The following is a 23,770-nucleotide window of genomic DNA, read 5'->3' as shown; positions in this document are numbered from 1 at the left end:
ACACTTGTCTGAAAATGAGTTCTTCCTAGCTTTGGTCACAAGTATTGTTGACTAACTCTTCAACTTGTTTAGCTTATTGCAGAAGAATTCAGTCACAAAATTTTACACAAGTTTGGACCACATGCTTCACCAGGTAAGTTAGTGTCTACACTGCTTTTGCATTCAGCTCTGTGAAGATTGTGTATATAGCTTTGTTCTTTACCTGGGGTCTTTTTTGGTGTGTTCTTATACCCAACTGTAGAATTCTCAGGAAAAAAGAAGAGAAGCAATTTCCTCCCCTCACCTGGGGAGCTGAATGTATGTTGGGTACAAATAAGGCAAATACAAACTATGGGCCTGTAATATATGAAGTGTACTTTTTCCTCTTGCAGTATGCTACACTTCCAAAATTTAAGGAGGCAGTGTAGACTGCAAATAATGGGACTAATTCGTATGCTGTGATTGTATGACTTACCCCTTAGTAATGACAGTTGGCTAATGAGAAGTACGATTTCTTCCAAAAAAAGTGTGGGAGGTTTAATTTGAGATTCCAAGATAAATCCCTGGCTTCAGTCTAATTCAGTAAAATTTCTGCTAGTGGTAACAAAATAGATTAATTTTATTGAGATGGTCTTGCTTCATTTTACTGCATTAATTTGCTTTTTTTTCCCCCTAGATTCCCTTCACAATTATTTTATTTCCCTGTAATTACTTGATGTTCTGGCAAGTGCTTTGGTATCTTTTGAGAGTGTTGCTGTCCTATTCTGTAGTAAGAGAGCCCTGCTAACACAGAATCAAACCCACAATATTGGCATATATTCAGGAACTCTATGGGGAAAACAATATCCCTGAAGGCCATTAAAGCTCTTCCAGAACTCACCTTCTGCTGACACTAACACTGCAGGTTTTAGTCCAGTGTTGTTAGTGGAGACAGGTCTTTCCATTAGGAAACCTTTTCCCTGTGTGCATGACCACTGTACAGTAAAGCAAGGCAGCTGAAATAAGCGGCAGTTATTCAGCTTGAAGGCTTAAGATTCAAAAGCACAGGAATTGTTTTCTTGTATTTCTTACCAAATGTTGAATTTTGGTAAGCTATTTTGGACAACTGGGTATTAATATATCAGCTCATGTGAATGAAATGTTAGCAGTTTGTTTTGGGTTCAGGAGGATGCTCATGCACAAAAAACCTGAAACTCAACTGTGATTGCAAAGCAAATTCACTTTTCTTACTAGCAGTAGCAAATAATACATACTAATCCCTGGATTCCTGCAAAGCTGCTGGGCAGGAGGAGATGGAGATGGAGCATGGTGCTCATGCAGGAGGGGCGGGCAGGCAGTGCACCTTCAAGGTGTCCCCTAGATCGACACTGTGCATCCTGTCCTTCTCACCCCTCCACCCCAGAACCGCACCTCATAGCTCCTCCTCAGGAGTGGAATTTTTCCAGTTACCACATCATCTCACACCTGGCCAGCGTGTGAAATGAGGCCACCACAGCTCGTGATAGCACCTCCATGCTAACAAGAGCTCCATTGTGCATTGTGCCTCTTTCACAGGTTAAGTTCCCACTGAGTGACCAATACATTGTTTCTTTTTCAAGGGACAAGTTCCCACCAGTTAAACAGTAAAGTTTTCTTCATTGTCTTGTCGATGTGCACAGCAGCAGACCATACTTGGCAGGGCCTTAGACACAACTTTGATCCCTGACATGTATTTCACCCATTTTTCTCCAGTTTTGCTGTTCTAAGACCTTGGGAAAGGGAAATATGATACACTGGTCAGCCTGGATAGCTCAAACCCAGGGGGGTTTTATTGTGGGTTTCTTTCTTCTCAGCTAAAAGACCAGTTCAAGAACAAACACTGACTTCAGTTGCACCAGCTCAGAAAATTACCAAACCTGCTGCAAAATATGGAGTGCCTTTAACTATCAGGAAGTCTTGTGGTGCACCTAAAAGGCCTACTGAGAAGAAGCCATTGACTAAAACTAGGCAGGTAAGAAGCTAAGTTAGTTAAATTGAACTGGTTTGTTCATACCTTATTTCAATGCTATAAAAATACTATGTCTTCCTTTTAAAAGTGTCTTGGTGTGTGGACATGCCTCACGCACCTGCAGAGAAAGTAGAACTAGTAGTTTAAATGCATGCCTTGCTTCTTTATTGGTTGCTTGTTCAGTTGGTTTTAATATAATTTTTATAAACTCCTTCAGGTTTGGGTTTTAATTCCAAAGCTGAGTTAAGTTCGTTTGTTTTCATTTGCTTTGTTGGTGTTAACCACTCTTACAAACATTGGAAGCCTGTCAGGTATACCAAGATCATTGACACTGGATAAGAACCTTTGCATCTTTTTTCCTTGTTCCAAAATGATTTCAAATTTTCAAAATATGCAAACTTTTTCTAGTCATTTCACAAAGTGTCGTCAGCCAGAGAAACTGTGTAATTGGAAGAGGAGTTTCCCAGATTTAATTCCATGAGCTAATGAGAAAGTTTTCTGTATATCATAGAGTACTTCTGATCTTTCTTCCTGTTGTCTTCTCTGTATTCCTTATTGCATAAAACTTCTATTCCCTCTCTCTGTATTCCATTAATTACTGCCTGGTCAGGAGTTGTTTATGCTACAGCTAGTTTTGAGCTATATGCACATGCCAAACAACTAGCAAACCAAGAGGCTGCCACTTCAGCAAGAGAACTAGTTCACATTTTCTTCTGAATAAGTAATATTGTTATTGTTGTGGGGTTTGTTTGGGTTTTTTTTTTCCTTCTCCACGGCACTTCAGGGAACATAATACTAAGAGGTCTATCCATCTGTCAAAGTTGTAGGTGGATAGAAAATTATCCTTGAGATACAAATTATCCATGAGGTTCAATAGTTATCAGAGGTTTAGAGAAAAGCTCATTGTTTGACCTTGGTGGCTTGTGAAACACAGTTTGAAAAAGCAAGAAGGGAGAGTGCAGACTTCTTGTGTGTCCTTATGAGATCACAAGGTTTATGTGTTTTAAGGCTTGGTTGCACAGCCATCTATTGGTCTTTGTCATGGGTTTCACCAGCCAAGACTGATTCAACTTGCCCAGAGACTTAAGGTGGCAGGGGAGAGACTGAGGAAATGTCCTCTGGGAAGGATAAAAGGAGTCAGTAATGCTGCTATTTTGAGGCAGTCTTTGTGTGAATTGTACCTAGTGATAAGATGCAGGATAGAAACAATGACTACAATTTAATATAAATTTTCTTCTGAGTCTGAGCTTGCAGCTCTCAGCTGGCTTTTCAGGGGAGCATGTAACAGTCATCTCCTTCATTTAGTAATTATTGTATTAACATTATATTATTACAAGTCTCTAAAGGTTTCCAACTTCTGCAATACTTTGTTTTCAAGTACCCATTTGACAGGATTGTGTGTTGTCAAAAGAAAATACTATGAAGCTCTGTGTGTTCTAGTATGGTCAGAAAAAAAGCTTTAAAAGTAACGATGGCTTTTTTGAGATGATTAAAGTGTGCATTTTATTTACTATAGCTGCTTCTTTAGCAGGTATTCTGTGGTGACTCTGTTGTCATAGGTAACAAGAACCTTAGAGATAGAACCAAGTGAAGAACCAAGCAAAAGACCCTTGGATAACCTACCAAATCTTTTCTCCAAATAAGAGAATCTTAATATCTAGGCCCCCTCAAAATGTTACTATAAAGAAAAGATTGTAATGAAGAGTGATGCTACCAGAGAAGAAAAATTAAGACAAAACAGATTTCAAAATCACTGCCTTCAGCTTTTGAGACAGAACTTTTAGTACAGGATGAACAAGTACCCCTAGATCCTAGCAGTGCTTTTCACTTCAAACCTCCTGAATAATCAAGTATTTTAAACCGGATTTAGTGCAGTCAGTTGTGACTTTAAGAATATGTTTTCTGGTAGAATTTTTCTCTCATTCTGGTGTCGTGCTATCTAATTTGAAGTTTCACCTTTTATGCAGGCATTTCCAACTCCAGTGAATAAAATTATGCCAATAGAAGAAAGGAGGAAAATGTTTGAGGTGTCATGAAATCATCTGTTTTCAAACTGAGCAAAAGCCAAGTCCACAGCAAGAATGACAAAATACAACCTTCAAACCTTTCCTCCTTGTCTTTTTTCTCAAACATTATATAGCAGTGATTTTTTTTTTTTTTTTTTAAATCTTCATGGACATGCACCAACAGCAATAACCCATCTTGACAGAGTAATGTCTCAGTAATAAATACCAAATTATGTGCTTATTTTTCAGGAACCTTCAAAAAAGAAAAGGTTAGAATTGCCTGAAAAAGAAAAACATCAGAGAGAGCAGGTAGACAAGATTCTTCAGATTTTTCTTTATTCCCCCATAGTAATTTTAATGAAGTATCTTGTGGTGTGGTGTGTAAGAATATGCAGTAGTTTGATTTTCCAGTTCCTTAACATGTTCAATCCTTACACATTGCAGATCAGTTTACCGAAGGCAGATGAAATGAGAAGACTGGAAAAAGAAAGGGTAAAATATGTTTAAAATGTGTTAAGAGTGAAGTTCAATTTTTACTTAGTGGTTCCTTGAATTTTGTTTTCCTGTATTGTTTTCTCCTTCAGATGGAACGAATAAACAGAGCCAGGGAACAAGGATGGAGGAGTGTGCTTGGTTCAGGTGGAAGTGGTGTTAAGGTTGGCAGCAGATGCAGAAATGTGGTGCAGTCTGTTCCCCCACCTTTGATTATATGGAACGGTCTTCTCTTTTCAGAAAGATCTGCTCTTGGAGGTCAACTCTTGGGGCTGCCCATTATTAATCTGTGGATAATTTGAAGGAAACTGTAACAGGTCCTCCCCTGGCCTTTTGGAGATTATGTGCAACTTTCATTTTTAATGTTTCCTAAATTTCTGAATCTCTTCTCTTTCTGCCAGTAATGGTTTTCATGCCCCACTTTCTTATTTCCACACCTGCTTTTGCTACTTTTCCTGTGCTGAGTGTATGCATGAACAGCTTCTTTCACATTCAAGTTTGTTCTAGAATTTTTTCGTTTCCAGGTTTGCATATTATAGTAATGGACCTCTTTCCCAATATTATGCTTCTAAGCATTCCTTATTCTTTAGCAACATAAGTGTTTCTATATATTGATAAGATGTTCAGGAGGGGGGTAAAAAATTCTGAGTAAATCTATTTTTTTTTTAATGTAGTGTGCTGTTTAGCCATTCAGTTTGTGCATAATTTAATCTGATTCCTATGACAGTTTCTTTTTCCCTATTTGTGCATGTCATAGTTTCATGGAAACATAGCTGTCCTGGAAAGTAGTCTCATCAAGTTAGTTGAATATAAAGGTCTGGGTACTTTCATCAGACAGAGCCAGTGCAGGAATTTAAGTAGTGCTATGGTGTAAATCTATCTGACAATAGAAAGTAGATTGAAACACAGGGATTTGTTGTGGTGGTAGTGAGTCTTACAAAAATACTATGCGTAAACATGTTTAGTAGGGTTTTTGTAAGCAAACTTGACTGAGCAATAAAGTCAAAATGGATAGAGGTTTTATTGCTGTTCTTTGTACAAAAATGAGGAATACACGAACACTGACCATGTTTCAGTAGCTGCTTATTAAATATTTCATTTCAAAATAGATATCATCCTTTTGGATGTGTGCCACACATCATATGAGTAAAGCTTAAATATAAATGCAAACTTAAGCATACCAGACTTTAAAAACTACAAAGTGCTGATTTAATGAAAAAATAATTTGCCTCCTATGTTGTCATCCTCTCTCTCAAGGTCAAACTGGCAGGCACACATACAGGCTCCCATACAACATGATATGCACGCATCCTCACATTTGGATGAGAGCTGCATGTGTTCCTGAACACGGTGTTTCTGATTAACTTAGAGAGTTCTACTGTGAACATATGAAGGGTTCTATTATAGCTACAGCTGCATTGTTATCTGTATTCTCAGTTAGCTAGGGAAATTGAGGTCCAGTGAATGTGTCTGTTTTCACCAAGTGTCACTGGTGTAAAAACATCATGGCAGACGTGTGGAAAAAATCATTGAGATATCTTCTTCAAATTGGATAGTTGAGTACAAATCTTACTGCAGACTGCTAGTTTGCCATCATTCCAGGTTTCCATATACTATTATAGTATTCTTGACTTAATTGTCTTTTTTCTTTCTCCAGCATGAAAGCAGTATATCCAGCAACTCCTGGACAGTGCTTTTGAATAGCACTGTTCAAGCTTTTGAATAACACAAGGCATACAGCCTCTTACGAAGCCACAACAGGGTCATACACTGCATTATTCTGTCCTCCTGTTTTCTTTTTGGGTTTATTCTGGCACCTGTTTCTGAGGAAAAGTAGGGAAAGAGGTGGCAAGGGTTTGGCTTTGGGTTTGTGGTTCTAGCAGGGGTTGTAACTGTCCTCCAGACTGTTGATGAGCACTTGCTTCATATCATTTGCCTAGAGACTGATCACAGTATTTCTTTCAATTTTGGAAACTGAACTCTAATAATGACTGATGAAACCTTGAATAGTGTCTAAAGTAAGACTTTTCCTTCTATTTGTAGAAACTATAGTTCTTGTATAGTTATTTTTATTCAGACCAACAGTATACCTGCATATTTGTTTGAATGCCTGGATTTAGTACTCTCATCTGGCTTATGGGGAGCCATTGATGGGCATTGAGCAACTGAAACTCAGAATGTGAGATAAATTCCATTGTCAAAGACAGTCTCTTCAAGACCTTCTAAATAGGCAATCTTAAACCTGTCACATCTGTACTTACCTGTTTGACTTTATATTAAATACTTCAGACCACTTTGGAAGGAATATTGACACTGTTAAAACAAATTCCATAGATTTACTACCATGGGCTATTTGACTGCTTCCCCCAGGTGTAAAGAGAACATTTTTATGCATGTGCTGACAACCTTAACCTTGTTTTGCCAGTTTCACATTTTCTGCATCCATCCTTGGCTACTACTGTACACAGCGGCTTGAAATTTTTTTTTTCATTATTTTCACATGAAAATTCTGCAGGAATTCTAATGCTTTGAGAATGACAGGGATAATTTGCATAACGCAATAGCTTGTGGTAGGTGTTCCCCTGATCTGAGCTTTAGTAGAGAAGCATCTCAATTCAAGTGATGGAAATCCAGTTATAGGTTGGTGACAATGGGGGTTCTCAGATAAATCTGCACTTAGTGCCATTCAGCAAATTTAGAACTGTGCTCAACTGTTTCCAGCTTCATGAAAAAATGGTGTTTGGCTACAAGTCACTTGTTAGTATTTCAGTTGGAATTATATCACTTTTTTTGCTAAAACTTTGATTTTTGCCATGTAATATTGTCTATCTCTGTTTACACTTCGATGGAGCTGTTATCAGTGACTTCCAAAATGTGTGACAGATGGCTCATGTATAACTAGACTATTTTTAGAGGAAACTAAAATGGTGTTTTATTCTGGACTGCTAACAGAAGAAAAAAATTAATTCATCTATCTTGTAATTCGTTAAAATAGGGGCATGCCAGGGATAAAACTAGGACCAATTTAGAATTGTTGCAGAATATGTTAGTATTATTACTCTGCTGAAGAGGTAAAAATTGGAAGAGCCTATTAAAACCAGTATTTGAGATTTCCACCCTACCCCTTTTGGTTTCCAGGCACCATATTATGTCGGTGGAGGTGGTGTTGGTCCTTTTCCTGTGTCTTCTAGAGGACGCTATGAACACTATCATGCTATTTTTGACCAGATGCAACAGCAAAAGGAAAACATTAGAGTAGCTGAAGAGAGGGAAGCCAAATTGAGGGCGAAACTACAAGGCCGAGGAGTTGTTGAAAGGTATGGCTATCTTGCGTTAGAAGTTACACGTGTTCTGCTTTAGGTCAAAGTAATGAAAGTTGCTGTACGTGTTTATCTACAGAGGAATTCCACCTGGAACACGTCCAGGAGTTCCTAAGGGACCTGCAGGTCATCACCATTTACCTGATGTTGGTGCAGTTAGGAAAAAAGTGAAAAGATTGAAGGAGGTGTCTAAACAAGCCAGTGCAAACAGGTTGGACTGTGATAATCCATGAATCTGTCCCTACATGTTAGATTTTTTGTTCTGTGTCTGGTTTCATTTAGTAGTTGGGCATGTCTCAAAATCACTTCTATCCATTGGTATTGTGCTGTCTGTTTGTGTGTTAGTCCCTCACAGACCACAATTCTTTTAGAGCCAATGGAGACCTTGGCTTCTCCAATAACACAAAAAATAGTTTACTAAGCAAATGTACCTAAAGTAGTTTTCAGACAAAATTCTTGGCTTAATGTGGTTGCAGGTAACAACATAAGCCTTCTCCTTTGCTTTGTTCATCGTTCCACTTTTTGTGTTACCTGACAAGATGCTTCCTTCTCCCATCATATTACTCTTACTGCCTTCTCTGCACCTACATGTTTGACTCTGTAGTACTGGAAGGTGTCTAGAATGATCCCAGAATTGCTGGCTCCTGTTTATTGATCGGTGGAAAATTTCTAGGAGTTTTCTTCATTGAGATGTGAATGCCAAGTGCTATAATGATGTGCAACTTCTAATTTGGTATTCAAATAGTGAATTAGAAGATCTAATTCTAGTTACTGTAAACGGGGTTTTTTTATATGTAAAAGGTTGTAAACAAGTACTGATTTTGTTTTTATGTTTTCACTGTTTCAAATAGCTTCTTCAAAACTTCTTTGCTCTCTTCGCAGTTGTGACTAGTAAATGGGAAAATACCATTTTTCTTGAAGTTTAGTACTGTGAACATTACTAACTGACTTTCCTAGAGGGACAAATTTTCTCTCTCATTATTTAAACTTCTTCAGAGCTATTGATCTGTTCCATGGAGGAAGAAATAAATGGAGTTAATGTGAGGAAAAGGAAGTGGCCAAAGAAACCATTTGTTCTTGTAAACTAAATTAATTCAATTTTATGTTCTAATAGAATATGTATTTGCAATTATAGATTTTTTATTATTTTAAAATTTGCAGCGATAACATACATCATGCTTAACACTGATACTACAATTCTGAAAGCTCTGAAGTACATTTTATATTCTTCATGGTGTGTTGGGCTGTTGTGAGATAATTAAAGTTCTTCCTGGTACAACCCAGTACTGGAAGGTATCTTTTTTCCAGCTGTATTTTAATGTATTTCCTCCTCTATTTATTCTCAGTGCTTCTCAGAAAGTGCACAATTCCCAAATCTTGCCTAGATTAGGAAACAGTTTGACTCGTACATTTGAAAATATTAGATACTTGTCTACATCTGGATAAACTGTTTTAAATGTATTAAAATTGAGAGAAACTATAGCAGAGTGCTGCAAATTATAAATAGCATAGAGATCGGGAAGAGAAACCTATTCACTATTTCTCAAGTACATTAACTCAGAAGCACTCAATGAAAGCACTGTGCGGAAGTTTCAAAATAGGTAGAGATTGGGGTTTTTTCTGTTTATAAACTGGATTACTATTAGTCTTAAATTGAGGTGCTGTTTCTTAGCATCTTAGTGTTAAGAATTTGTATTTTACCTAGAAGCAATTTTATTATAATATAGCCATTGTAGCAGTATTTCGGTCCTGTACTTTATTCCTTCAGCTGGAGGCAAAATAAGCATGCATAATGTTTCATTAAAAGAAGGAATTTAAATAACAAGGACTTTGTTAAAGGTAGTCAGTTTAGAGCATATATTGAAGAAGCTGAGAAATCTTCAAGTTGAAGTCTTTCTGATTGTACTACCACTAATGTAAAGCTAAATATATTCAGCATCAACAATCTTTAAAAATTGTCTCAGGCAGAAGTGCAGGCCAGAAGAAATCTAGTTGAAATGTTCTAGCAAAATGAATCACTCAGCTTTAGAGTAAGAAAAAACATTTTCATTAAATGTTCGTAAAATGTTGAAACAAAATGTTCCTGTGAATTTGGTTTGAGACAAATAGGGCTGTCTTGGTTTGGGTTTTTTTGGAAAGCACCTCTCCTCCACCACTGCAATGTTCATGATGTGTGACAAACTTCAGCTGCATGGCAGGGGTTTGCACAGATTTCATTATCCACCAATTGAGCTCTTATGTAATTAAAAGGTAGAGTAAAAATCTTGTAGTGAGTCAAATATATGTATACAAAGATTGGCGTTTGTTTCTTTACCAGTAACGCCTGTGGATTGTCTTTCCTTTTCAGAGTGTTTGTTTTATTGTATCAAAGTGGTTTTATCTCTGTCTTCCTTTCAATGAATTGTAGCATATGGAAAAATTTTCATTTCCTTATTGCTTTGGAGGGGCAAAAAATTAAAATGCAAGGATATTAATTAGCGTGCTAATTATTTATAAATTACTAGAGCTTACTGTATTGCAAAATGATTCTTTCTTTAACTGCTATCAGCATATTCCAGTTTCTTCCTGTTGCTGAACCCCCAGTGCTCCTCAGTTAAAGGAGGCTTGGAAAGGCCTCATCATTCTACCATTTGTAGAATATCTTACACCATTTCTCAGTGTTTCAGGTTTTTTTAATACAAAACTTTTCTGAGTCTACTTCTAACAAATTTTTCAGAATCTGGTTCCTCTATGATCTTATAAATTGACAGTTGCAGGATGCTCAGTTATGGTAACCTAAATGTAGCCTTCTTGTCTTCCCAAGCTGGTCCTTGGCCTGGGATGAAACTTGTCAAAAAACAATCATCTTGTTATGGCTGATTCTAGGGTAGGAAAATTCCTTCACAGACCCTTTGAAAACAAAAAAAATCTCCTAAGATTCCCTAAAAGGAATTGCCAGAACACTCTGAGAATAGTAGCACTGTACTAATTCCCTAAGTGGTAGAAGCTTTTAGTGCAAATGTAGGACAGTCTTGAAAGGCTGATTGGCTCATGTGATGAGTTCTTGCTCATCTCTGAAGGGAAATCTTGAAGGAGTCTTCTTTTTCACAAATTATAACAGTAATGAAACAAGCTGAGACATTCTCAGAAACAATCATACCAAGATTGTGTTTTGACACTCATTTTTGTTTTGATGACAAGGATCTGGAAGGACAACAATACAGTGTATTGGATTTATTTTTTTAATAGTTCTTTTCAATTACTGAGCCTATTTTCCTCCATTTTGTGGATGTCTGACTTGTATTTTGGCTGATGAAAGGCATTTTTTGAAGATGCCTTACTCATATAAAGTTACTTTTTTTCTCCCGTGTGTTTTAGTTAGAATAAGTGGGGGGGGGAGGGCAGTGGAGGTGGTGGTGTTTAGAGTGTCATATTTCAGAGACTTTCATCTTGCTGTGTTGAAATTACTCAGGCAAAAAGGATGGATAGCTGCAGATAGAGCAAAGCAAGTTGAAGAATTCTGGCAACGAAAGAGAGAAGCCATGGAAAACAAAGCTCGAGCTCAGGGACACATGGTATGAAATCTGGTGTTCCTGTGTGTATTACTGTTTCGGCATGCTTTTTGAGTCTTTGAAGTAGCATCTTAAGTGAAATGCTGACTAAATATTTTCCTTAAGTGTTAAAAAAGAGAGAATGGGATATAAGTTTTCTGCATTTTGTCGCTAATTTTAATAAAACGTAACAGAATTGTGCAGTACATTTCTCATTACATTAAACTTATTAACATAGGAAATTATCTTTGTTTGCATGTGTCTAACTTGCTATTGTGAATTTTAGAACATTCATCTACATTTTTTTCTGTTTATACTTTTGAGTCTTGGTTAAAATCACACGCTGTGTTAAACAGTAACTTGAACCTAGAACGAGGTTTCATTAAACAGCTAATTATCACACATAATAGTGTGTTCTAGGAAAACACAGTCTGCTTGTTGAAAAGGTATTACAAAGTCATCTGTATTTGCCAATGTTGACCTTTATAAAACCTTTACTCTTTGGAAATTAAGTAGAAGATAGTGTCATAAAATGTTCTTTATGCTTATGGTTCTAAAGTCAATATTCTTTTAGGAAGTTTGTTTAAAACATATTAGAAATGACTATGTGTTTTGATAACATGGACGGTTTTACTGTTCGAGTGCTTCTCCGCACTATTCACATGCAGTTGAGTGACAATATCTTTGTCAGCTGCTGCAATTAAACTGACTGTGCTGGAGTAGGAGTGAGATGAGACCAGCTGCAGATCTATAGAAGCATCTCCTGAGTTATACTTGATAGTCAGATTATGATTTACAGCCAGGTCTTAATGTCAGAGATTATTTCACGTACAGTAAGCAATTCTTAGGTACTTTGATTCACTGCTTTGATGGTGAAGTATCCTTAGATTAGTATATATGTTTTAAAATACGAGTCTTCCTCTCTAGAACTATGGTTCTGTTTTTTAAAACCTTCAAGACCAGTAAATAATTTTGAAAAAAATGAGCAATTCTTGTTAAGACTGCCTCTTCTTGGAAAAGTCATTAGTAGTACCTGCTTCCATTTTGTTCTTGACTTTGTTGGCATTGATATCAATGTATGAGATCAGTTAATTCAAGATACCCAACTATTCAAGTTAATGTTTCTCAGTTTTCTCTAGTATGTTCAATGAGCCTATATGTTCTGTTCTTAGATGGCTCCCACAATAAAACAGGGAGGTTACTGAACAGCTAAAAAAGTAACTTCCAGATGTTTCAAACTTACAGCTTGAAGCCAGGGTATGAAATCCATTACTGGATTTGCCATTGAAAGTGGAACTTATCAGCAGCTTCCTTCTATTTGTGCAGGACAATAATTTGACTAGCTGGCAGTTGTTCTCATATTGGGATGGGACTGTTGTTTGGACAATGTTGATCTGAAAGAAGAAATCATCAGCTAATAGTCAGCCTTTTTTCTGATGACTGGCACTCATTTACCCAGCTTCTATTAAATATAATTGCTGTCAGTTTTAATTTTCAACTCACAGTCTAAATTTGACTCAGTAGTTGAGTCAATGATACTTTCAGACATCTGTTTTTTAAGACAGCTGCTGACCTAATTTGCTACTTCATTGTAGCTGCGTGGCATTGCAGAACTTGAGTCCTGGTCTTTGAAAATTTCAATGTAGGCAGATGAGTAAAATTAACAATCTACAAGAAAGAAAATCAGTTCTCAAAAATCTAGCTTCCAGTTTCTTTCTTAAGAGCAGTTATATAAATTGCCATCAGTGATGGAAATGCCTAAAATAACTTCAATGCTAGAACAAAGAACAATGAGATTCCTTCAATAGTGCCAGTAAGCTTTTGTAAAGCTCAGGAATGCGTATTAAAATGTTAAAAATAAAAACAAGTATTTTCTGAAAAGATGGATATGGAAAATATTCCTTTCCATTTTATATGGCTTAATGGTGAAGCTGAAACCAGCATTCATGGAGCCCTCATGAATGTATAGGAACTACTCTTCCACAAAATGGTTCCTTTAATTTGTTCTCTGATCCCCTCATCACTAAACCAAAGAAGTGCAGTAATGTGCTACTTCCTTGAGCTATTAATTTTCTCAATCTGAGAGATTATTTAACCAGAATATTTGGATTCAACTTCACTGGAGTATTTACTTACTGATGGCTGTCTACACACAAGCATGCAAAAGCTAAAGCCCCTGCCATTTTATAAGGCAGAAGGTCTATCACATGTATGTATGCTTGCTGTCTTTATTGTATGTTGCACTAACAAATCAAGGAATTTTTAACCTTCAGCAAAGGTTTGTGGTATATCATTAGTAAATTAATTCATGTATTTTTTATTTTAATCCAAGCAGAAAACATGGAGTTAAATGATTCTTGTACTGTTCTGTACAGAACTTTTTTAATGGTTGAAATCCTTTTGGTGACAGGTCACAGAGGACATCACATGAACCAGGTGTATACACTGCATGTGTATAAGACATTTAGCACAGCTTGTTAGGTGTAATGCATATATTTAAATGCTTTATTAGATTTTTGAGTCATCATTGTTAAAAAACCTTAATCTAAGAACATAAAAAGATTCCACTTTTTATTTTAGGCTTGTCTCAGCAATGGCAGAAATCCCAACCCTGTGCCACCATTTTTATATAATCCAGATGCAGAGAACTCATGCCCATCACAATTTACGTTTTCTAATATAAAATGGGAAAAATCAGAATTGAGGGGAGAAGGCAACTATATTCTTAGAGCTCTTATCTCTCTCTTTGGCTACTCAGGATTTTTAGTTATTGCTGTCATATGTTTTATGTAAGTGAAAAAGGCTTACTGGTTAACTTCAGAACATCTGCAGATCTTTGATGGATTTGGTTTCTTATAAGTGAACACTTATTGGATAAAGCAGATAATTTTTCTGCCCAAGCCACCTTAAATTTGATACCATTAAATGGCAAACAGGGTACACTGCAAAACGTGGCAGATACCTATGGAGGCAGGTCCATTTCTGCAAGAGGAAGGAAATCCAGAAACAAGGAGGAAGAGGTATGCTTGCCGCATGTTTGCCACTTCACTCATCACAAAAATTACACTATTTTGCCCTTGACTGTGCCCAGTTTCCCTGCATGGTTCCATCTGTGTAACAAAATTAAAGGACTTAAATTCTAAATTTCTAGGAAATAATTTACTGTTAATGTATGAAAGTTTGGGTGTGTTTAATTGTTTTGGTTTTTAAAATAATCAAAATTATAGTTCTGTACATCAATCTGTCTCACAGAGGTTCTTGAATTTGATACATATAGGTATCACTATATCCTAATGCTGTTGTGATAAATACAGCCTTTCCGAGCTTTCAGCAGTATAAACTGTAGTTATAATTAATACTGGGAAATGTACATTCTTATTTTCTTTCTTTTCATTACATGAGAATTTTTCTGGAGGTTAGTAAATGCTAGTAAAGTGATAACAATAGTTTTGGGGAGTGGTTCACCCATCTTATTTTTTTGTGGAATCTGATATATTTTAAGTTAACCATACTGGAGAGAGTTTCCATAGAGCTGAAACTTGTTTCATTTCTTTGCCTTAGGAATATTTGGCAAGATTGAGACAGATCCGGCTACAAAACTTTAATGAACGTCAACAGATTAGAGCAAAACTTCGTGGAGATAAGGTTGGTTGAAAAAGAATCTTAAATATTTATCGAAGTTGATTGTGGGGTGTATTTTTTTATCCCTGGTGAAAGACTTTTGTTCTAGACAGTTTTATATAGAGACATATATTTTAGACAGCATATAATTGTGAAAAAAAACTGGAATTCTAGAGCGTCAAACCTTTCTTGTGTACCTCACCTGCAGAACATGCAGCAGTGATACAGGTGAGAGCCCAACATTGTTAGGCCACTTTTCCAGCAACAAGAGGCACATTATTTTTTTCCTGACCTATCAAGGTTTCATATTTTTTAAAACCAATCCTCCCTGAAAAACCAAACAAATAAACAAAAACCGCACCAAATCTCAGAGATGAAGCTCTGTCCAAGCAGACATTGCATTTAAGCAAGGAGTTACTTAGTGAAACTGACCCATGTTAGTCATACAGTCAATTAAAAAGTTCTGAGCAGGCACTCATATCACTCAGCTTTCAAATACATGAACTGATGAAAATTCCCTGAAGACTTTTACTTTGCAGAATGAAGCTGCCAGTTCTGATGGGCAAGACTCTAGTGAGGAAGCAGAACTGAAACGCAAAAAGATAGAAACACAGAAGGTAAGTGTGGAGTGGGAGGAGATGGAGGTTACTGTTGTCAAATATGTTTTATATCTCATGAATTTTCTTACATTTCGTTTTGCTATCGTTTGTTCATGTATCCACTACAAGGGGTGGGGGGGTTTAACTGTATTGAGGAAACAACTCTGTTCAACTGCTTTATCTTGGTGATTTTAAAACACACCGAGACATCGTGTAGTCCATCCTTGCAAGTCAAGGATTTTCCCTATTCTGGCCTTTGAGATTTATCTCTAGGGTAGCTGTAGTCCTAATGGCAAATGGTATAACTAAAATAGCATTTTGAGACTGAAAGGGTAAGGAAGATGTACCATAGATCACAGCTTTATTTTACTTAAAGAATAAAGGAAGGCAAAACTCCTTACATAGGCTGACATGGGCTACATGTGGATTGGAATGTGAGCTATATAACCCTGTGATGAATCATATTGAAAACAGATGCATTTCACAGAAATCATGTGTTTGATTAGAACTTTGTTCCATGTGGTGGTTTTATATTAATAACTGTTTCTATAGTACTGTACATGGCAGATACTGCTCTTACCTATTCTATGATTTTTTTCCCCCATCATCTGCAAAGTACAATGTAAAAACAAGCTAACCTTACGCCTAACCTGAAAACTAGAGGTGAAACTGCAAGTGAAGCTTTTTCTGTTTGAGTGAGTTGGTGAAATTTAAACTGAATTTTTAATATTTTTTGATTAATGCATTTGGCTTCAAAGCTAATTTTAAGTAGAGATTCTAATTTTACATTACTTTGTTGAAGATTACTATGTACACTAAAATTACAACCATGCAAATCAAGAACTGTAATTAAATTTTGAGGAGTTGCCATTATTTCAGCATAGAAGATCAGTTATTATACTTGTGTGGTGATTTTGTCAGTGGAGTCCTCCTTTCACAGTCTGTACAGTAGTGAGAGAAAGGGAAATGAGTAATCCAAGAATACTCCTCCTTAAAATGTTCTATTAAATAGGTTGCTGATGATTTGAAGTTGGTCCTTTTTTTGGTTGTTTACTGTAGGCCCAAGCAAATGCTCGTGCTGCAGTTCTGAAGGAACAGTTGGAGCGAAAGAGAAAGGAAGCATACGAAAGAGAGAAAAGAGCCTGGGAAGAACATGTAAGAAAGTAAATCTGTTACATGCAGTCAAAGTATGTAGGGCCCTATCTTAGTATAACTAAAATCCTATACTGTGATTTTTCAAGACAAGTAGTTCTGAAATTGAAGAGAGTGTCTTGTGTCAGTCAGAATTCCCTAATTAGAAGCCTAGTCTTAGATATGCTTGCAGGAAGACTTCAGAATATCAAATCTAAAAATCATTAGGATCACCCCAACTATATTATTAGTGGTCTGTTAATGACCAAAATGTATTTTATCTTCTTTTACTTTTGTGTGCTATGGAACAACCAGTCCAACTAGTAATAATATAGAAAAAGCAGGATGTGAAGCTGACAAACCGATGTGCAGTGGGCAGTTGTCTTTTGTATGAATGTGTGGCATTGTTGTCCTTTTATAAGGATTACATGAGCCTAATTGATAATACTGTGTTTAATATGCAAAGTCTTGAAGTTAATTTTTGATTTAAATTTTTTTAATTGAATCTATACAGCTGATTGCAAAAGGGGTAAAGAATCCTAACGTGCCTTTTCATGTGGAAGCTACAGAACATAGTCCTATGAATGAACTACAAGAGCCTGGAGCAGCTCTTCCTAAGCCACAACTTCCAGTGAAGCCTGGGGTACCTGTCATCTCAATGACTTCTGCTTTGAAGGAAGTGGGTGTGGTAGGTACTTTTGCTTAGAGGCTAAAATGTCATAAATACTGATTGGAAAGAGAATGTTTAGAAAAAATGTATAGGTTAGGTAGAAAAAAATTGTTAAGGTCATTTGTTGCTTCTAATTAGGGAAAAGAAATTTAAAAAAAAAAAAGAAAAAAATGTAAAAAGAAACCAAAGCTTGGAAGCTGTTGAAACACATCTGTATGCTGAAACTGAAACTCATGTTTTGAACAAAATGGCTTATGATGAACCCCAGGCTGCAGTTTCCATTTTGATCAGGGCATTCATGTTTAGTGGAAGACATTAACTTCCAGAATTTTCATCAGCCTCTTGAAGAGAGGAGTTAATGAGTTGGTTACTTGGTGGAAGTGAGCAAATAAATTTTGAATGATAGGACTACATTATATTAATGATTGATTGTTTTCAGTGAGCTCGAGTGTGCTAGATATTACAGAGAGGACAAAGCATAAGATTCTCGAATCTGTTAGTGCCGTCTCTTCTTATCTAAAAGAGCCTCCTGATTTCTATTTTCCACACTCTCGCTCCTGATATTGTAAATACTTACATGTTTACCTCAATTGCTTTATGTTACAACTGGGAAACAGAGCAGATGAGTGTAACCTTGTACAGTTTAAATTTTTAACATGATCTTTGTTAGTTTGAATGCTAGCTTTTGTATTTTTACCTAAACTGCTTCTAGATTTCAGTGTACTGTAGTACTTCATACTGTATTCAACCCTGAAGGCTATGAGTATGGGAATATAATGAAACTTATACTGAAGAGTATATATAAAATGTAATACATTGAAAGATGTCAGTTGATAGCTGGAAAAATAAATCATGTTTGGACAAATACTTAAGTCATTAGCATATTTTTTCCACGTGGACAGTTTGTCTCACAGTAACGCAGGACAGTGACTATAATAGACTGAAAAATAGCACACAGAGCAATTGGAGATGGAGAATACGAGCCTTGTACTCTGATTATAAATTCTACATTTTTGCCTTCAATAGGTAGTTTGCTTATTTACATATTACTTGTCTCTTTTCCCTTCTGTTTTTTCTTCACAGATTATCCTTGACTCTGTGCTTGCCACTTTTTTGGTTCTCTTCTAGAATTACTCATTTGTAGCATAGAAATTTGGTGGCATCTTGCTGTAGAGGCCATATCTGGCTTTATCTCTACATGTTTCATGCTCTGAAATCTCATTTGTCTGTCCAAATGGAGTGATTCATTTGCTTATCACTTTCAGATAGTGAATGGTTCAAAGATGGAAGGTGCCCTTGAAATTCTGTCTTTGGGACAGAATAAAACTGAATAATCAAGCATTCTGTTTCAGTCTACCTGCAGTTGTCATTGGAAAGGTTTTAGATTATTGTGTCTATTACTATTCTCAAGATAATTTTTTTTCTGACGTGTTCTTCTACTTTCTATTTCATGCTTCTTGGACTTAAAGGATGAACATGTAACTGCTGTCCAGGAATCTGAGGAGGAAATAAAAAAGCCAGATTTTGCAATACAAGTATGTCAAATTATATACAGTTTCATTTAGGCATCCTTTTAAGAAAGGCACTATTTTAAGTGGCATATGTTGGTCCTTCTTTCAGAATAAGAGAGACATTCTGAGGAGATTAAATCAAAACCTTAAGGCTCAAGAAGATGAGAAAGGAAAACAGGAGTGTAAAAATATCTCTGAATCAGCTGGATCTGAAGATCATAAGGAACAACAGGGTGACCAGCCACCTCTGGGAGATCGCAAAAAATGGGAACCTGGGGCATCTGAGTTGGTCGTTCCTCTAGCTGAGTTATCAATGGAAGATTCTCTCTCTGGAACAGAGTGTAAGTACTTTTTATGTTTGTCACCATGGTATTAGTAAATCAGTTTGCCATGCGTAGTGTTTGTTTTTATAAAGCAAGTATTCTTTATTGTTATTATCTTGTTATCAGTTACGTGTCATTCGCTTCTAAAAAGCAGATGGTTATGTATTCCCTTAAATAAGGGATAAGGCATGGGCTGAGTAGTTAAATGGCCTGTAGGAGATTGAGAAAATAATTTCATCATTTCAACAACAGTTACCTAAGTAAATGTATGGTTACTTTCTTTGTAGGTGTCTTTTAAATAGGCACTAATTTAATGAAAAGAATAAAAAGCATTTAAAATATATGAAAGTTTCTTACTTAGCTTGAAAATCCTGTTATGTTATCAGTAGGAAAAAAAAAAGGTTTTTTCTCAATTTTTATCTGTTACTTCTATTGAGCCTTTCTTAGCTTTTTCCTTTCTTAAATCAAGACTGTCATTCCAAATTTTCTATTTGCCTTCTCTGGGCTTTTGGTTGGAACCCGTTTTTCCTGGTTTCAGTATGTCTTACTAAAAGTCTGTTTCACATTTTAGAAATAAATAATCATTGAGAATGTGACAGTTGCACCTTTGCCTAGTAGTTTTATAGGGCTAGAATGTTAGAAGATAAGAAACTTCCTTTGCTCTGTTTTTCTTTGTTGCTTTATATCCTGTTTTCTTTGGAGAGAGAAATAACAGAAATAAATGTCAAAGGATAGCAAGACAAGAGACTTTCTAGTTTACCATTTCAGGTAAAGTTCAAGACCATTCCATGCCACAGTTAAACATTTCTCATACTGCTTTCTTTTGGAGTGCGTGAACTTTTGAAAAGACCTGCTGCTGCTATTAAGCTGCATATGTCAACTGATATTGAATAACTCCTGTTACTGATTGGAATTGGCAGAAGAAAAACTCTAGATGAGCACAGTCTTTAGGCTGTCTGATTTGGGGTGAGGTGACATGAGTTCTGGCTTTGTAGCCTTTGTAGGTTTTAGTTTTGTGGAGGTTGTGTGTTTGATTTTTTCATTATATAAAAAATGAATAAAAATTTCTAATTCAGAAAAGTTTTTATGTTTGTGTCCTAACAGGTCAAACTCTGGGGGAAGTAATTAAGTTAGATATTGGTGAACCTCACAGGAAAGTCTGGGGAAAAAGTCCCACTGATTCAGTTCTGAGGATCCTAGGAGAAGCAGAGCTGCAGCTGCAAACTGACATACTTGAGGAACAAGATGAAATAAATGGTAAGCACAGCGGGTAATTATCTGCACTGTAAGTGCAGTGACAGTTTATCTACTGAGAAAAATTTTGAAGTAATAGAAGCATATTCTTATATTCTCTCTTGTTTTCTACTTCTGGGTGTTGCCTCAGTTCTGAATGTAAGCACAAGCTAATACTAGAGGACACCAAAATATTTAAAACTCAGTGAAGTGGTAAGGAATTGACCAGGATGTACTGAAAGGAAAGGATCTTCATTTTGCTGAAAAGTCTTAAACTTTGCCTTTTAATAGAAAAACAATCCTACTTTTTGAAAGGATATCATCATCTGAATATTGTATTAGATGTGTCCTGCAACCTTGTTGTCAGCATGTGACTTATCATATCAATCAATTTTTTTTTTTCTGGTCAACTCGTGCCCTTTGTTCTTTCTAAGGACGAAAGGACTTAAGTTTATTCCAAATATAAACTTGTACTAAGGATAATGTAACATATGAAATTAAAATTTTGATATTTCTGGCTTTCTTCTTTATAATAGTTGTACTAAAAGCATGCAAACTTTTTTTTCCCCCTGTTTTCCTTTAAAGAAACAAAAATTCCCAACTTACATTATTAGCCACACTGGAGTTTGTTATCCAAACATGGCGAAGCACTGTTTAAATAATAGAATCATTTTCTGTTAGGTACTGCAGAACTTCTTGAAGGAGATCATCAGTCTTCATCGGAGGAGAAGGAAGAGAAAGCTTTTTCTCCTGTTGGAGCTCAGTCTTCAGCACCAGATGGTGTTACAAAGCCTGTCGTGACTGTACCAGAAGAATCTCAAAGAACTGGACCCACCCTGGTGCAGAGCAAACCTGTTATGCTGGATGGTAACTCATTTCATCAATAATTCTAATTACAATCTGTTTATTGAATGCAATAAGGGGAGGAATGATCCTGTATACTTTCATATCTTCCCATAAGTAATGTGCAGTTTTTTATTAACACATTTTAGGTAGGGCCTGTATTGTAACTGATTCAGTAATGTATTTGGTAAATTTCCAGAAACATTTTTTGTCTGCTTATAGAAAACTTCTGAGTACAAATAGAATTCTTAAGTGCTTCAAATTTTTTATTGTTAATTTGGTGGGGTTTTGGTCTGCTTCTCCCCATCAATTGTGCTGTAATCTTTTCCCCTATATGATACCAGCATCCTTTTGATCTCTGGGGGCATGTTACTGAGGTTTTTAGAAGACACAGTTCATTGGAGCCTTAAGATACTCTTCTGGTATCAGAAAAGAACCAAAACATTTAGCTCTGGGATTACAAAACTTCTGCTGTTTCTGAAAAACACAGAAAATTATTATAGCTGAAGGATTTAAGTGTAATCTTAAAATGTATACTCCCCCATCTTTTTGCTTGGTTGGGATTAATTTTTAATATGGTAAATAATTATTAATTTTAGAGCCTGATGATTTGGAAGCAGAGATGTTGGAAGAATTGGAAGATAAAATCCGCCAGAGTAAGGAGAATAAGGAGTTTCCTATCACTGTTAATGAAGTGTGGGTAAAAGAGAAAGAGGATACGTAAGTACTCTCTTCTGACCTCTCTCTCAATTTCAAAAAACTGAGCTTTATCTGAGGGTTTTTTTTGGACATGTCAGTTAAATTGTTACACTAAGCTAAAGCTTCATTGCTTGCTGCTGTGTTAGTTTTACTGCACTTGGTGACTTCAGTAGACTAATGACCATTTTTTGCATGGTGTTTTCCCCTTGATGTGATGTGTTATAATAGGGCACAACATGATGGAATGAATGAGGCAGCTTCGGAGAAAGTAGTGCTGGACAAGGTGCAATCACAAAAGGAAGCTTCAGCAGGTCAGTGCAAGTCTCGTGTTCCATGGCTTGGCAGCACGGGGTGCTTGAGCCATCCCTTCTCACTTCATTAACCCCAAAAGAGTGAGCTTTTGTTTGCTTCTTCAGTTCTTACTTCTAAAAAGGAATTTTCTGATGGATTAGGAAGACAAATTGGGGGTATTATGTTTGCCACTTTGGAAGAAAACATGTTACATCAAAGCTACAGTGTGTATAGATGAACAGGACAGTGGCCCATACTGACACTTGAAAGTGGATGTCAATTTTCTGAATGTTACAGCTTTTTCAACTGACTATTTAAGATGTTATGAGATCTGATGATTTACTTAATGGAAGTGTTGCTTTGTTAATACATATCTCAAATTAATATTGAGCTGCAGCTCAATGTTTTAAACAGTTCCTAATGACAATCTTTTATCTTTATTGTATAGAAGAATTGCTTATTCTTGGAGGTCTGGGAAGTAGCTTCAGAAACTGGCAATACCATCAAGTATCATTGGTGATACTCTTGCATCAAATTATGGGTGCCTTAAGCAAAGTGGATGGGTTTTTTTCCCCCTGTTTGGGCAAATTATATTGAGATAACTTTGAAGAAATATATAAGGTAATAAGCAACAGGTGAAAATGGATGACATAATATCAGTCAAGGATTGGATAATGAGAAAACAGAAGGCATGAGAACAGAAGAAGCTATAGCTGAAAGTTGCATATTCTCCAAAAGTTAAAATGGGAAAATGTCACATTATATGGTATTTACTAAAATAATCAAAAATATTTTAAGACTTTTAAAGTGCTATCTACTTTTCCCTCTAATTGCATAACAGAAATTAGTTTTATTCACATTAGTTACCGTTTCCTTAAGTGTCTTGGGGTTTTAATCTAGTTAGATTTGTAACAAGCTTTGTTTTACCACATCAGAAACTTGTTCCAGTGACTCTCAGCAAGCTGAACCCTTATTCCAGAGGGTAATACAGCCCACAGCTGTACCAACAGCCTCACCAGTTCTGTCAGCTCAGTCTTCACAGGAAGAGTCTTTTGTACCTCGTTCACGTTCCATATCACCAGCAAAAAATAAAGGCAAAAGCTCATTGTTGATTGGACTTTCTACAGGACTTTTTGATGCAAACGACCCAAAGGCAAGTTTAAAAAGCTAAAAAGAAATACTTTTTTTTTTCTATAGTATTATTCTTACTTTCTTATTGAAGTTGAATGAGGCCAGAACAGATGGCACAACTCTTTCAGGAGGTGTTTGCATCTGTCTAGCCATGTGTTCCCTGTAGTTTGACTGCACTGTGCTCATGGTATCAGCAAGTCTCATGCAGCAGTGAAAGTCTCTGGTTTCACCATTCAGCATTCTGTGTTCCAGGTGTTTGTGAAGGCATTCCGCCCTTTCTCTGAGACATAACTGAGGGAGTTTATGAAGACATTTCTAATTTGCCCTATCTGCTTTCTCCCTTTTGTGCATTCTTTTTAGAATTGTTACTACCTTGCCATCATAAACATAATCACTGAACAGGG

The 23,770-nt window shown here is 36.3% G+C and overlaps 1 protein-coding gene across 14 annotated transcripts in view; it reads left to right on the top strand.

Annotated features, from left to right (window-relative positions):
• NEK1 (NIMA related kinase 1) overlaps positions 1-23,770 on the top strand; it is a 51,963-nt gene that overhangs the window by 12,902 nt on the left and 15,291 nt on the right. For 4 of the 14 annotated variants that reach the window (XM_042015049.1, XM_042015044.1, XM_042015047.1 and 1 more), the window contains exons 10-29: positions 73-133; positions 1,812-1,969; positions 4,222-4,281; positions 4,417-4,464; positions 4,557-4,628; positions 7,603-7,781; positions 7,864-7,995; positions 11,236-11,338; positions 14,251-14,334; positions 14,876-14,959; positions 15,460-15,552; positions 16,594-16,689; positions 17,180-17,353; positions 18,805-18,870; positions 18,956-19,187; positions 20,274-20,426; positions 21,084-21,269; positions 21,845-21,965; positions 22,173-22,255; positions 23,171-23,388. In XM_042015049.1, coding sequence (XP_041870983.1) covers positions 73-133; positions 1,812-1,969; positions 4,222-4,281; positions 4,417-4,464; positions 4,557-4,628; positions 7,603-7,781; positions 7,864-7,995; positions 11,236-11,338; positions 14,251-14,334; positions 14,876-14,959; positions 15,460-15,552; positions 16,594-16,689; positions 17,180-17,353; positions 18,805-18,870; positions 18,956-19,187; positions 20,274-20,426; positions 21,084-21,269; positions 21,845-21,965; positions 22,173-22,255; positions 23,171-23,388 — 2,403 coding nt within the window. Of the gene's footprint in view, positions 1-72; positions 134-1,811; positions 1,970-4,221; positions 4,282-4,416; positions 4,465-4,556; positions 4,629-7,602; positions 7,782-7,863; positions 7,996-11,235; positions 11,339-14,250; positions 14,335-14,875; positions 14,960-15,459; positions 15,553-16,593; positions 16,690-17,179; positions 17,354-18,804; positions 18,871-18,955; positions 19,188-20,273; positions 20,427-21,083; positions 21,270-21,844; positions 21,966-22,172; positions 22,256-23,170; positions 23,389-23,770 lie in introns of those variants that run through there. The other 10 variants (XM_042015048.1, XM_042015050.1, XM_042015052.1 and 7 more) reach the window with 10 other exon arrangements.

The sequence above is a fragment of the Corvus kubaryi genome, unplaced genomic scaffold (assembly GCF_017639235.1).
Source record: "Corvus kubaryi isolate FWS band 111438036 unplaced genomic scaffold, C.kubaryi_AGA036_p1.0 split3-131, whole genome shotgun sequence".
Lineage (NCBI taxonomy): Eukaryota > Metazoa > Chordata > Aves > Passeriformes > Corvidae > Corvus > Corvus kubaryi.
The sequence above is the reverse complement of the archived record's forward strand: the minus strand, read 5'-3'. Positions and strand labels throughout refer to the sequence as shown.